This window comes from Scyliorhinus canicula, chromosome 9 (assembly GCF_902713615.1).
Source record: "Scyliorhinus canicula chromosome 9, sScyCan1.1, whole genome shotgun sequence".
NCBI lineage: Eukaryota > Metazoa > Chordata > Chondrichthyes > Carcharhiniformes > Scyliorhinidae > Scyliorhinus > Scyliorhinus canicula.
The window spans coordinates 67,574,681-67,587,996 of record NC_052154.1 but is presented as its reverse complement, the minus strand read 5'-3'; the positions used below and the strand labels follow the sequence as shown (position 1 = coordinate 67,587,996).

The following is a 13,316-nucleotide window of genomic DNA, read 5'->3' as shown; positions in this document are numbered from 1 at the left end:
GCAGTGCTATCCATTGCGCCACCATGCTGCCCTATTTATACCATCTTTAAGTGTGTTTTCTCATTTTGAGCAAAATTATTTGTAGATCTGAAGGGTGGGCATATACCACCAGTAATTGTGTTGAAGCTATCTAGACTCCTTCCACGAGGGATTCTTCCAGTTGCTGCAAAATTCCATCTGGTACATTTTGGGCTTCCTGGCTCCTTAATATCTATAACTGCTACTAATTCTAATTAAGCAACCCAATACAGTTTAAATGCCACATATAAATAAAGTTAACAAAACAAGTTTACTTGCTGAACTCTGCAGACCTTTGGATGGAGTTCCTTTCAAAAGCAGATTCAGCACACTTCTGCTCATCCTAACAGCATTTGGCAAAATTGCTGTTAAATTTATCCTTGTAAAAGAGCTGTTTGACTGATAATATGTAGCTCATGATCAAAATTTGTAAATTTCGTTTTGTTGTGGTGTATATCCTCAATGTCAATGATAAGAAATTGGGATGTAGGATAAATCTTCATTTTAAGAAATTTATTTTAGTATTTTGACAACTATTGGACAAGGTTGTTGTGAATCTGTGCAAGCAAAGATTAAAATCCAAAAGAAAAACTTACTGCTGGGTGATGAATGTAGAAATTATTATATATTATATTTTATATCTGTTGGAGCAACGATTTTAAAAGGCTGGGTTAAGGTATATATTTGTTGTGGTAATAATATTAAAGGGCCTAGGTTAAGGTGCCCAGACTGTGGTTCTGTAAAAGCTGTAATTAAAGAGTTGTAAAAGGTGAAGTCATCATTGATTTCAGGCACTTACTTGGTTAGATAAAGGGTTAATGAGATATGGCTATGATTCCTGGAGAGTAATTAATTTATGAGGGGTTGTATTTAGTCCTAACTAAGCAGGTTATATGTCATCTCAGTGGGATGCAGATGATGCAATTAATGGGAGGAGCCACGTCGGTCCATAGTTTTGCTGTTTGCCATAGGATTTGAGTGTGACAAGACAGAAGGATTTTAAATTTAACAGCAGTTTTGCCAAATGCTGATAGAATGAGCAGAAGTGTGCTGAATCTGCTCTTGAAAGGAACTTGATCCAAAGGTCTGCAGAGCTGAGCAAGTAAACTTGTGTTAACTTTATTATTATATGTTAACTTTATTTATATGTGGCATTTAAACTACATTGGGTTGCTTAATTAGAATTAGTAGCAGTTATAGATTTTATCCTTGTGCAAGAGCTGTTTGACTGATAATTGTACAGCTACTCATTTGATGTTAATGTCAATTTTAAATAATGTTGGTTTTAACAAAATATACCTATTGGTCAGAGTCATCACTCCTGGGGTGAAGTATCCTTTCCTCCCAGTGACACAAATTTAAAAAAAATAATTTGGGGTTCTTGTCTGGTATCCTAACAAATGTTGGGGTCTGGTCCGGTCTCCTAAGAAAGTAATGGCACAATACAGATTTATAAATAAATATTGCCTACCAGGCAGGCTGTTTGATGTGTTTTCCCTGATGTGACAGACTGTATCCAAATTTATATTTTCTAAAAAAAAAACTCCTATAAATAATATAACCAAGGTTATTTTGGGCAGTCCGCTGTTATTGGTCCATGAATTGAAATCAGTAGCTAGTGCTGTTAGACAAATATCAAGTACCCTGATAGTAATTGGATATCAGAGATAGGTAAAGGGGATAAAGGAATGGACTTCTTACAATGTGTGCAGGAGTCCTTTCTAACCCAATATGTAAAAAGCCCAACAAAGGAAAGTTCTCAATTAGATGTAATGGGGCATGAGCCAGGACAGATGAGAGGTAAAAGTATGGGAAAATCCGGGAAATAGTTATCATAATGAGTAATAGTGACCATTTTAAGTTGATAATAGAACAGGACAGTATTGAAGGAGGCCATTTGAACCATTGAGTCTACCAGCTTTTTTCAAAGAGCAATCCAATTAACCCCGTTTCCCCATTCTTTCCACATATTTCTGCAATGTTTTCTCCATGTATTTATCCAATTCCCCTCTGAAAGCTGCTTCCATCACACTGTCAGGCAGTGCATTCCAAATCCTAATATCTCATTTTTTCCATTTGTGACCTTTTGTTCTTTTGGCAGTCACCTTCAGTCTGTACACTATGGTTATTGACCTTTCTAGAAAAGGACATAAGTTTGATGATACCTGGTTCATAGATTGGTGAAAGGTTGGTTTTGAGGTTCTGAGAATAGTACTTGAGAAAATAAAACCCGCTAAGAGGGAGTAACTAATGCAACGCTCATGGGATTTCACTGATGAATAAAGACATAAGGGAGCAATTGAGGGCTAGAAAGGAGGCATACATTCAGTATATAAACAGCAGAGGTGTGTATAATGAGAGATTAAGAAGGAAGTGAAAAAAAAAGTTTAAGGCACAAAGATTATGAAGTTAAATTATTAAGGAACATAAAATGAAAACGAAAAATACTTTACGGGTACATCAATAAAAACACGGAAGATGTGGCCGGAATGGAACCATTTAGGGAATACACAGCATAATATCACAGGTAATTATGGCATAAGTAGTAAATGATTATTTGCTTCATTATTTGGCAGGGCAATAGAACTTGTGGATGTGTCATTGAGTGATGAAATTATTTTTAAAAAACATTCATCGACGAGATGTAGGCGTCGCTGGTTGGCCATCATTTATTGCCCATCCCTGGTTGCTCTTCAGAAGGCAGTGGTGAGTTTCCTTCTTGAACCGCTGCAGTCCTTCAGGTGTAGGTACACCCACTGTGATGTTAGGGAGGGAGTTCCAGGATTTTGTCCCAGTGACAGTGAAGAAACGGTGATATATATCCAAGTCATGGTGGTAAATGACTAGGAGGTGGGGTTCCCAGGTACCTGCTGCTCTTGACTTTCTAGATGATAGTGGTCGTAGGTTTGGAAGGTGCTGCCTAAAGGACCTATTGTAGATGATACACAAGGCTGTCGCTGTTCGTCAGTGGTGGAGGGTTTGAATGTTTGTGGAAGGAGGAGGAATCAAGTGGGATGCTTTGTCCTGGATGGTGCTGAGCTTCTAGAGTGTTGTTGGAGCTGCACTCATCCAGACATGTGGAGAGTATTCCATTACACTCCTGACTTGTGCCTTGTAGATGGTTGATAGGCTTTGTGGTGTTAGGAGGTGAGTTACTCGTCATAAGATTCCTAGCCTTTGACCTGCCCTGGTAGCCACAGTATTAATGTGGCTCGTCCAGTTCAGTTTCAGATCAATGGTGACCCCAGGATGTTGGTTGTGAGGGATTCAACAATGGTAATGTCATTGAATGTCAAGGGGTGGTGGTTAGATCCTCTTTTGTAGGAGATGGTGATTGTCTGGCACTTGTGTGGCACGAATGTAACTTGCCACTTGTCAGCCCAAGCCTGGATATTGTCCAGGTCTTGCTGCATTTGAACATGGACTGCTTCATTATCTGAGGAGTCTCGAATGGTGCTGAACATTGTGCAGTCATCCACAAACATCCCCACTTCTGACCTTATGATGGAAAGCAGGTTATCGATGAAGTAGCTGAAGATGGTTGGGCCTAGGTCCGGAGGTGAGTAATGGGATGGGTGGATTTTAAAAAAAAGGATGTATTGAAAAAAGTAAACAAACAGGATAATACTCCTGATGTGGATGGATTGCATCATGTATTTTAAAAGAATTGAGGGAAGAGATAACAGAGACATTAGAACACACATTTAATAATTCATTACAAAAAGGTGCAGTGACAGACGACTAGGGAATAGCTAATGTTATTCCTATGTTTAAGAAGAGGGACAGAACATGTCAGCTTAATATCAGTGGTAGAAAAAATAATGGAATCCTTACTAAAGGAGATAATAGAAGAACATCTAGAAATGAGAAATACAGTAATGAATAGTCAGCATGGATTTCAAAAGGGAAAATACCAACTTTATTGAATTTTTTGAGGAGGTAACAGAGCAAACCATGGTAATGTAGTTGATGTAACTCATCTGGATTTTCAAAAGGCCTCTGATAAGGTGCCCATTAATAAGGTGAGCAAATATGGAGTCGGGGACAAGTGACAGAATGGATTGTTAGTTGACTTAATGATGAAAAGCAGAGAGTGGGAAACAGGGTACTTATTCAGAGAAATGTGGGAAGCTGTGTCCCACAAGGATCAGTGTTGGGAGCACTTCTGTTTGAAATTTACATTAATAATTTGGATTTTGGAATTAAAAACAGAATTTCCAAATTTGTGGTTGACATCAAATTGGGGATAATAGTAAACACTGCAGGTTGACATTAATAGAATGGGAAAATAATTGTCAACACCAATAAATTTTGGATAATATCTTTTAAGTAGGAAGAATAGGGAGGTCACATTACTTGGAAGGTGCAAGTCTCTGTGGGGTGGAGGAACAAAGGGATCATGGAGTGCATTAATCACTATAGGCTGTGCTATAAGTTAGCAAGGCCAGATGGGTAGAAGATGTGTCTTGAAAGGGTGGATGTGGAGAGGATGTTTCCTCTTGTGGAAGTTTCTTGAACTAGGGATCACTGTTTAAAAATAAGGGGTCCCTCATTTAAGATAGAGACTGGGAGAAATTATTTATCTCCGAGTGTCACGAGTCTTTAGAACTCTTCCTCAAAAGGAGGTGGAAGCAAAATCTTTAATATTTTTAAGACCGAGCTAGATTGATTATTGATTAGCAAGCAAGTGGGTAAAAGATTATCGGTGGTTGGCAGGATTAAGGAGCTGACGTTGCAGTCCGATCAGCGATGATCTTATTGAATGGCAATGCAGGCTCGAAGGACCTACTCCTCCTAATTTGTTTGTTTGTATGTATGTATGTTAAAGTATGCTAAATTCTATGCTAACCCTCAATTGAACCTGGTTAGAATGCACTTCAGGGTATTTTGTGCAGTTCTGGTCTATTATGAAAAGGATGTTTATGCGCTGGAGAAGGCTTAGAAGGATGATACAAGAAATGCTTGAGTACACATATCAGAAAGTTTGACAGGCTGGATCTTTCCTCTCAATAAGAGGAAGGCTGAGGGCTGACTTAATAGAGTTATTTAAGATTCTGAAATGTTTTGATCGAGATAAACTATCAATCTAAGTCACCCCCCTCCACACACACACACCCCAAATCAATGCACTCTAAAAACAGGTTGATGGAAGTCCAGAGTGGAATGTTTGAATTGATTGCTGGAGACACAGTGAAATATTCAGTGACAGAAATGTAGTTGGGACAAAATGAAACCTCGACTGGGAATTTGTACTGTTCCACGAGGTTGGTAGAAAGTTGTATTTAAAAGTGTAAAGTTCTGACTCGATATCACAAACTCCTAAAAACAATAGCATAACCTTTAGTACAGGGGGACAAGTGACAGTACAGGGCTGCCAAACATATGGCAATGAAGCAGTTTCATCCAGACTGCAGTCCTCTTTCTCTGATTATTGAAGTTGATTCAAAGCCTGGAAAAACTGTGTGTTTCACATGTTGCACTCCCATTTCTATTCCATGACAAAGCTCAGGAGTGACAAGTTGGGCTTTTCGAGGGAAGAAAGACACTCAATGAGATGAAGTGGCGGGTTGTGCCACATTGTTTGGGTTGGGATATTGTTGCTGGGAGCTGATAAAGGGATGAATGAAACCAGCTACTTGAGTAAATAGTGAAAAGATTGCAACAAGTGGGCAAAAGCGGCCCAATGGGTTGGAAATTAATTTTGCATCACAAGGTCAAAAACATGGAGAAGTGAAATGAAGTAGTATCGAGTATGGGTTAGCATTAGCCCATGGTAGTGCCGTGGAGTTTCATACATTTTGCAGAACGGGCTTGAAACATGCTCCAGGACCCTATTAAAATTGATCAAACGCTGATTTGGGGCTTCCTCAAAGCATGGAGGACCTATAGGTTTCTGGACAAACAGAATTTAATATGCAACTGTCTAGATTATGTGCAGGATCTTGCAACCACAAAGCAGTATACATTATGTGTGCTTAATGCTCAAATAAGGGCAATGCATATACCAATTTCTATCATAATATATCCACATAACATCTGTTCAATATGGCCCACATCAAGGTACCCGATTGAGTTTGATGCCCCTGCTTTAGAAACAATTTCCGGGATGGAATGGAGATCTGAGTGACTTCGGCGGGATTTGTGTATTTTTGATAGATACATTTTTTTTGAATGTGAGAATTATCCAATTGTAATTTATTTTATCCACTAGGTTTTGATTCAAAAATAAATGCTAAATTGGACACAGAAAAAGGAAGTTGTGATGAAGATAATGATCCTCCAACAACCTCATTGATTGTACAGTGCACTGTGAATAGGCAAGAATCAGCATCGGTCAAACATTGTGAGACGGCATCTTCTTTACCGCTAAAATCTAATCTACCAACACTGTCCCACAAAATCAACTTTGATGTTCTCAATTCTGGGGTAGCATGTTTGACTGGTAGGTACTTTCAAACAGGAATGTTCCTAAATTCCACACAAGGCAGAGCAGCCCATTGAATGGGTTCACATTGAGCTGAGTGGACTGATAAATTACCATGTGAAGAAAAGTTTCATTCATTCGTATATTTGAGTACCTTTTTCACTATTTTGATAATAAGACTGGTTTGTTAGCTCTAAATTCTGTGAGTAGTTGCATTTCCATTTCTGTTGCTTATGTTTTAACTTTTTTGAGGTTCATAGTGGTTTATTTTAAGAAGTTGTTTCTTTTATCAATTGAATTTTGCAAAGTAATCAAAAGGAAGCACTGTAAGTAATATTGTCACTGCTTTTTTGCTTCTGTTATAGCTGAAGGTAAGGACTTCATACGACACCATGGAGGCAGGATAACAGCTAGTTTATTTACTCTACTTACAATACTACAATTATACTACTCAACCTGCAGGGTCACGCTCCCTGATCTGTTCCCAGGTGGGAGTGGCTCAGCCAGCAAAGGTGTGGGTGCACACAGCACTGGTATGCTGTCATCAGGCAGGCCGGTGTCCATGTTGGAGCCATTGTCGTCATCGTCAATGGAGGAAGGAGCGATGGTGACTGGTTTCTTGCCAGAGAAAGGAGTGTCCATGTGACCTCCAAGAGCCTTGCTCCTGGTCACGGTGCCCGCTTGATTTCAGCGGGTTCCACCCTGGAACGTTGGGTTGGGGAAAGCTCTGCGGTCTCTCTAGGGTGAGTCACGGTGATGGCCGCGGAACCTGCAGTGGGTTCTTCTCGCGGAAACTCTGGCTGATCACTTCTGGTTGTTGCCGGTGATCGTATTGACGGGCTGATAGTGAGGACCGCTAGCCCCTGGGTTCCCGTAGGATGTGCACAACACTCTCCCTGGAGAGTGTGATGTCTACTGCTTTCTGGAGGGTCGGGGAGCCTCCATCAGTAATTTGTGTTGCGTCTTTTTTCCCGTAGACTACAGACAAAACGGCCCCACGTGGATTCGGATAAGCGGCCCCAAATTCGCATGCCCATAGGCGTACCTAAAACCCCCCATTGGATACGGTCGGGGACTGCGAGGCCGTGTAGAAACAGTACCTCCAGACCATGATTAAGGGCTGTGTGTTTAAGCGTCTTTTGACCAAGTCGACCAGCATTGTGAACGACAGCGTGTCCGGCCTGTCCTTTTAGTCGAGGCTTTTAATTAAAGCATAGGTTGGACCCCCCAACGGAAGTTAGCAGTGTGACCCCTGACGGAAGTTAGAAGTGTGACCGTTTGCCCTCCATCACGCCCGATGGCATTTGGCTGAAGAAAGTTGTACCCACTCGATGAATTGGGCCCAATCGTTGGTGTCAGCGTCAAATGGTTCCAGCTTACCAATGTGCGCCATTGCTCTGCTCAAGGCAGAGGCCTCTCCAAGCATAGATTAAGCTGATCGGTGGCGAAAAGTCTGGTGGCTGCGACAGCTCCACTTTATCCTCATCACCAGTGTGATAGCCGAAGATAAGGACTTCATACGACACCATGTAGGCCGGATAATAACTAGGTTTATTTACTCTACTCACAATACTGCAATTGCACTACTACTCACCCCTCAGGGTCCCCCTCGGGTTTATATCCTGTGAGGTTCCTCCCAATTAGGGGGACGCTCTGCCTGACATAATTTCCTTCCCTACACATTGCAGATTGCCATGCTGTCTCCAATAGTCAAAGAGAGGGGAGGTGCTGGCATAGTGTAATGTCACTGGACAAGCAATCCAGAGACCCAGGCTAATACTCTGGGGAGTCAGGGTTCAAATCCTACTATGGCAGCTGGTGGAATTTGCATTCTGTCATTAAATCTGGAATTAAAAACTCGTCTCAGTTATATTGACCATGAAACCATCGGCAATTGTCGTAATTTACTAATATACTTCAGGGAGGGAAATCCTGGTCTGGCCTACATTTAGCTTCAAAACCACAGCAATGTGGTTGACTCTGAAATGGCCTAGCAAGCCACTCAGTTGTATCAAATTGCTGTGGATTCTGAAAATAGCAATGAAACTGAATGGACCACCAGGCATTGACCTAGGCACCAAAAAACACATCTTATTAGGAAGATTTTGCCAAAATTTGGAGAGCTGGCATAGTCATGTTTATGGAATTCTCCCTTCAGAAAAGGTCCCATGCATTACCATCTCAGGGTTTGTCCTGCCCCATTGACAGGACATACCCTCCAGAGGTGGCAGCATAGTGAAATACAGTCGGGAAGGAGCAACCGTGTGAGTTCTCAACATGGAGTGCATCAGGTCAAACATCAAATCTGGTCACCACCTACAGCCAGCTCCACCCTCTCCTGTCATCTCACCCTCAGCTGAACACCATGTTGAACACTACTTCAAATAAACATTAAGTGTGGCAAGAGCATAGAAAGTACTCTGGATGGAAGACTTCACTGTACATCATCAAGGACGGCTCGGTCGCACCACTACTGACTGAACCTTAAAATACATAGCTACTCGGTTGGGGATGAGGCTAGTGGTGAGGGAGCCAACAAGAGGAAAAAAATCTATTTGACAGTGTCCTCCCCAATCTACCTGCCCATGACAGTATTGGCAGCAGTGACCATCGCTCAGTCCTTGTGGAGTTGAAGTGCCATCTTCACATTGAGGATGGCCTCCTTCGTGTGATCCCACCACCGTGCTAAATGGAACAGATTTCAAATCGGTCCAGCAGCTCAAAGTTGGGCATTCATGAGGGGCTGTGGGCCATCAACAGCAGCAGAATTGTACCCTCTCACAATCTGTAACCATGTGGTTCAGCATAGCCCCCACTGAGGCGTCAACATGATAAAGTTACAACACAGGACATAAGAACATGGGAATTAAGAGCATGTGGAGGCAATTCAGCCCCTCGAGCTGGCTCCGCCATTCAATCAGATCAAGGCAGCACAGTCGTTAGCACAGTTATTTCACAGCTCCAGGGTCCCAGGTTTGATTCCCAGCTTGGGTCACTGTCTGCACATTCTCCCCGTGTCTGTGTGGGTTGCCTCCGGGTGCTCGGGTTTCCTCCCACAGTTCAAAAATGTGCAGCTTAGGTGGATCGGCCGTGCTAAATTGCCCTTAGTGTCCAAAAGGTTCGGTGGGGATGCTCGGTTACTGGGGTAGGTTGAGCTTGTGTGAGTGTGAGCTTAAGTGGGGTGCTCTTTCCAAGAGCCGGTGCAGACTCGATGGGCCGAATGGCCTCCTGCACTGTAAATTCTATGGCTGATTTCCTCCTTGTCTCAAACCCACCACCCTCCCTGATCCCATTTCACGTTAACCCATTTTTAAAGTGGAAATATATCTATCTCATTCTTGAAACCATTTAATAATTCCAACTCCACCGTACTAAGAGACAGTGAGTTCCACAAATTCACCACCCTCTGCGAGAAGTAGTTTGGCCTCATCTTAGTTCTAAATCTACAACCTCTCAACCTATATGCGTCTCCTCTCGTTCTAGATTGCCCCACAAGGGGGAACATTTGGTCTACATTTACGTTATCAATCCCTTTTAGTACTTTATATACCTGGATTCAACCCCCTCTCATCCTTCTAAACTGTGAGTATAAACCTAAACTGTTTAATCTCTCCTTGTATGTCAATGCTTTCATCCCTGGAATCAATCTGATGAACCTCCTCTGAACTGCCTCCAATGCCACCACATTGACTGTTTGCATGTCAGCCAACGTAAGCAGCATGCAGTAAACAGAGCTAAGCCATCCCACACCCGAGTGTGGCATCAAGGACCCCTAGCAGAATAGGAGTGAATGGAGAGGGGGACTCTTCACTGATTGGAGACATACCTAACCCAAAGGAAAATGGTTGTGGTTGTTGGAGGACAATGATCTCAGTTCCAGGACATACGGCAGGAGTTCCTCAGGCTAGTATCTTAGACCCATTTTCAGCTGATTCACCTTCCCTCCGTCATAAGATCAAAAGTGGGGATGCTTGCTGATGATTGCACATGACTGCACAATGTCACATAGAAAGTAGAAACAGGGGTAGGCCATTCGACCCCTCAAGGCTTCTTCACCATTCAATCTGATCATGGTTGATCCTCTATCTCAAAGCCATACTTAGACTTTCTCTCCTACTCCTTGATGCCTTTAGTGTTTATGCATCTATTTCCTTCTTAAATAAATTCAGTGACTTGGCCTCCACATCCTCCTGTGATAGAGAATTCCATATGTTCAGCACCCTCTGAGTGAAGACATTTCTCCTCATCTCAGTCCTATTTGGCCTACTCTGTATCCTGAGACTGTGATCCCTTGTTCTGGTCTCTCCTTCAGGGAAAACATCATCCCTGAATCCAGTCAGCCAGCCCTGTTAGAATTTTCTATGTTCGAATGAGATCCCCTCTTATTCTAAATTCCAATTAATACAGGCCCAGTTGAACCAACCTCTCAATATGACAAACCTGCCATCCCAGGAATCAGTCTGGGGAACCTTTGTTGCACTCCCTCTATGGCAAGTATATCCTTTCTTTGGTAAATAGGTAAAGTCTGCATCGATTACTCCTGTTGTGGTCTCACCAGGACCCTCTACAGTTGCAGTAAGACATCCTTTACCTGTACTTGTATCATCTTGCAATGAAGGCCAACATATTATTTGCCTTCCTAACTGCTTGTTGCGCCTGCATGCTTTCTTTCAGTGGCTGGTGTACAAGGACACCCATTGTACATCAACACTTCTCTATCTAACACCATTTTAATACAATTCTGCCATTCTGTTTGTCCTACTGAAATGAATAACTTCACACTTATTCATGTTATCTACTGTATCTGTCATCTGTTTGCCCACTGACTCAACTTGTCTAAATAGCCTTGAAGCCCCTTTACATCCCCCTCACCACTCATGTAATTTTGCGTTGTAAGCAAACTTGGAAGTATTACATTTGGTTCCCTCATCCCAATCAGTGATATATAATATAAATACCTGTGACCCAAACATTAATCCCTGCAGTACCTCACTTGTCACGGCTGCCATTCCGGAGAGACCCATTTATTCCTACTCTCTGCTAACCATTTCCCAATCCCATGTGTTTTATTTTTGCATATTAACCTCTTACGTGGGACTTTATCAAAAGCTTTCTGAAACTCCAGATACATCACGTCCATTGGTTCTCCCCTGCCTATTCAACTAGTTACATCCTCAAAACAACTCCAGTCGGATTGTCAAACATTATTTCCCAAAGTATATTTTCGAAGTATCCTGTTATGGCATTCTTTATAATAGACTCCAGCACTTTCCTTACTATTGATGTTGGGTTAACTGGTGTGTAATTTCCTGTTTTCTCCCTCCTTTTTTAAATAGCTGGGATAAGTTTGCTACCCTCCAATCTGCCAGGACTATCCAGAATCTACAGAATTTTGTAAAATGGCAAGCAACGCAGCCACTATTTCCATGACATCTTTAGTATGCTGCGATGTAGATTACCAGGCCGTGGGGGTTTAATGACTTTCAGTCCCATTAAATTCTCCAGCACGTTTTCCTTACTAATACAAATTTCCGTTAGTTCCTTCTCACTAGACCCTTGGTTCTTAGAACATAGAACATAGAACAGTACAGCACAGAACAGGCCCTTCGGCCCTCAATGTTGTGCCGAGCAATGATCACCCTACTTAAACCCACGTAACCCGTATATCCGTAACCCAACAATCCCCCCATTAACCTTACACTATGGGCAATTTAGCATGGCCAATCTACCTAACCCGCACATCTTTGGACTGTGGGAGGAAACCGGAGCACCTGGAGGAAACCCACGCACACACGGGGAGGACGTGCAGACTCCACACAGACAGTGACCCAGCCGGGAATCGAACCTGGGACCCTGGAGCTGTGAAGCATTGATGCTAACCACCATGCTACCGTGAGGCCCCGCATCTTGTAGGGGCTCTTATTTTCAAATGACAGACAAGGATCCTGTGATAGTTTGAGATTGAGTTTTATTGCAAAAACTTAGTACATGTTCCAATACAAACAAGGAAATAAAAGCCCAGCAGGGCATAAGGAAGAAAACAGTGGAAAGAGAACAAAGACGAAGAGAGCGGGCAACATATGCACCAGTAACTTTATACCTGCACGGTTTGATACCGCCTCCCTCTGCTCCCTATTGGCTTACAAGTTCTAAACTGTGACTTCTGAATAGTGATCCTTACCATCACTCACATTGGCATCTAACTGGCTTAACTTACTTTGTTACATTGTCATATTTGTAGTCTGGATTCTGAAAAGCTGGTGTGTTCCCACAGTATTCTTTCCCACAGCAACAATATTTTCAAAATTTAGTTTTAATATTTGGGTTTTAATATTTGTTTTTTGCCCTGTGCAGTGCTTCGATCCAGAGTCCTCCCTCTATTTCTATGTCTAGTTCTCTCTCCCACTTTTCCCTTGTCTTATCCAGAGAGGAGTGCACCTCCTCTACGAGTAATCCGAACAGGCCCCCACAGTTTTCCCTCCCTAGGTCGCCTGCAAATGGCAGTTCCTCGACTAGCGAATGTCCTGGTATGTGGGGGTATGTTGTAGTTTTCCTACGGAGGAAGTTTTTGACCTGTATGTACCTCAGTTCTTTTCCTTTTAGTAGTTGGAACTTCCCTGTGAGTTCCTCCAGGGTCGCTACTCCGTTGTCCATGTACATGTCTCTAACTGTTAGTGTCCCCTCGTCCTGTTTTTACCTTTTGAAGGTGGTGTCCATTATTTCGGGAATAAACATGGTTGTACAGTTGGAGGCCATAATAGACATTTCGGTTAGGCCAAAGTGCTGTCGCATCTGATACCACGTTCGGACGTGGCTACTATCACCGGGCTTCTTGAGTACGTGGTCGGAGGGGATGAGAGTACGGTTGTGACTA

The 13,316-nt window shown here is 42.4% G+C and overlaps 1 protein-coding gene across 1 annotated transcript in view; it reads left to right on the top strand.

Moving 5' to 3' along the window:
• The window catches only part of LOC119970889, a gene marked incomplete at its 5' end in the record, with an annotated part of 434,610 nt that overhangs the window by 191,827 nt on the left and 229,467 nt on the right, over positions 1-13,316 (top strand). The window contains 1 exon segment of the mRNA XM_038805997.1: positions 6,230-6,460. Within this exon segment, the coding sequence (XP_038661925.1) occupies positions 6,230-6,460 (231 nt within the window).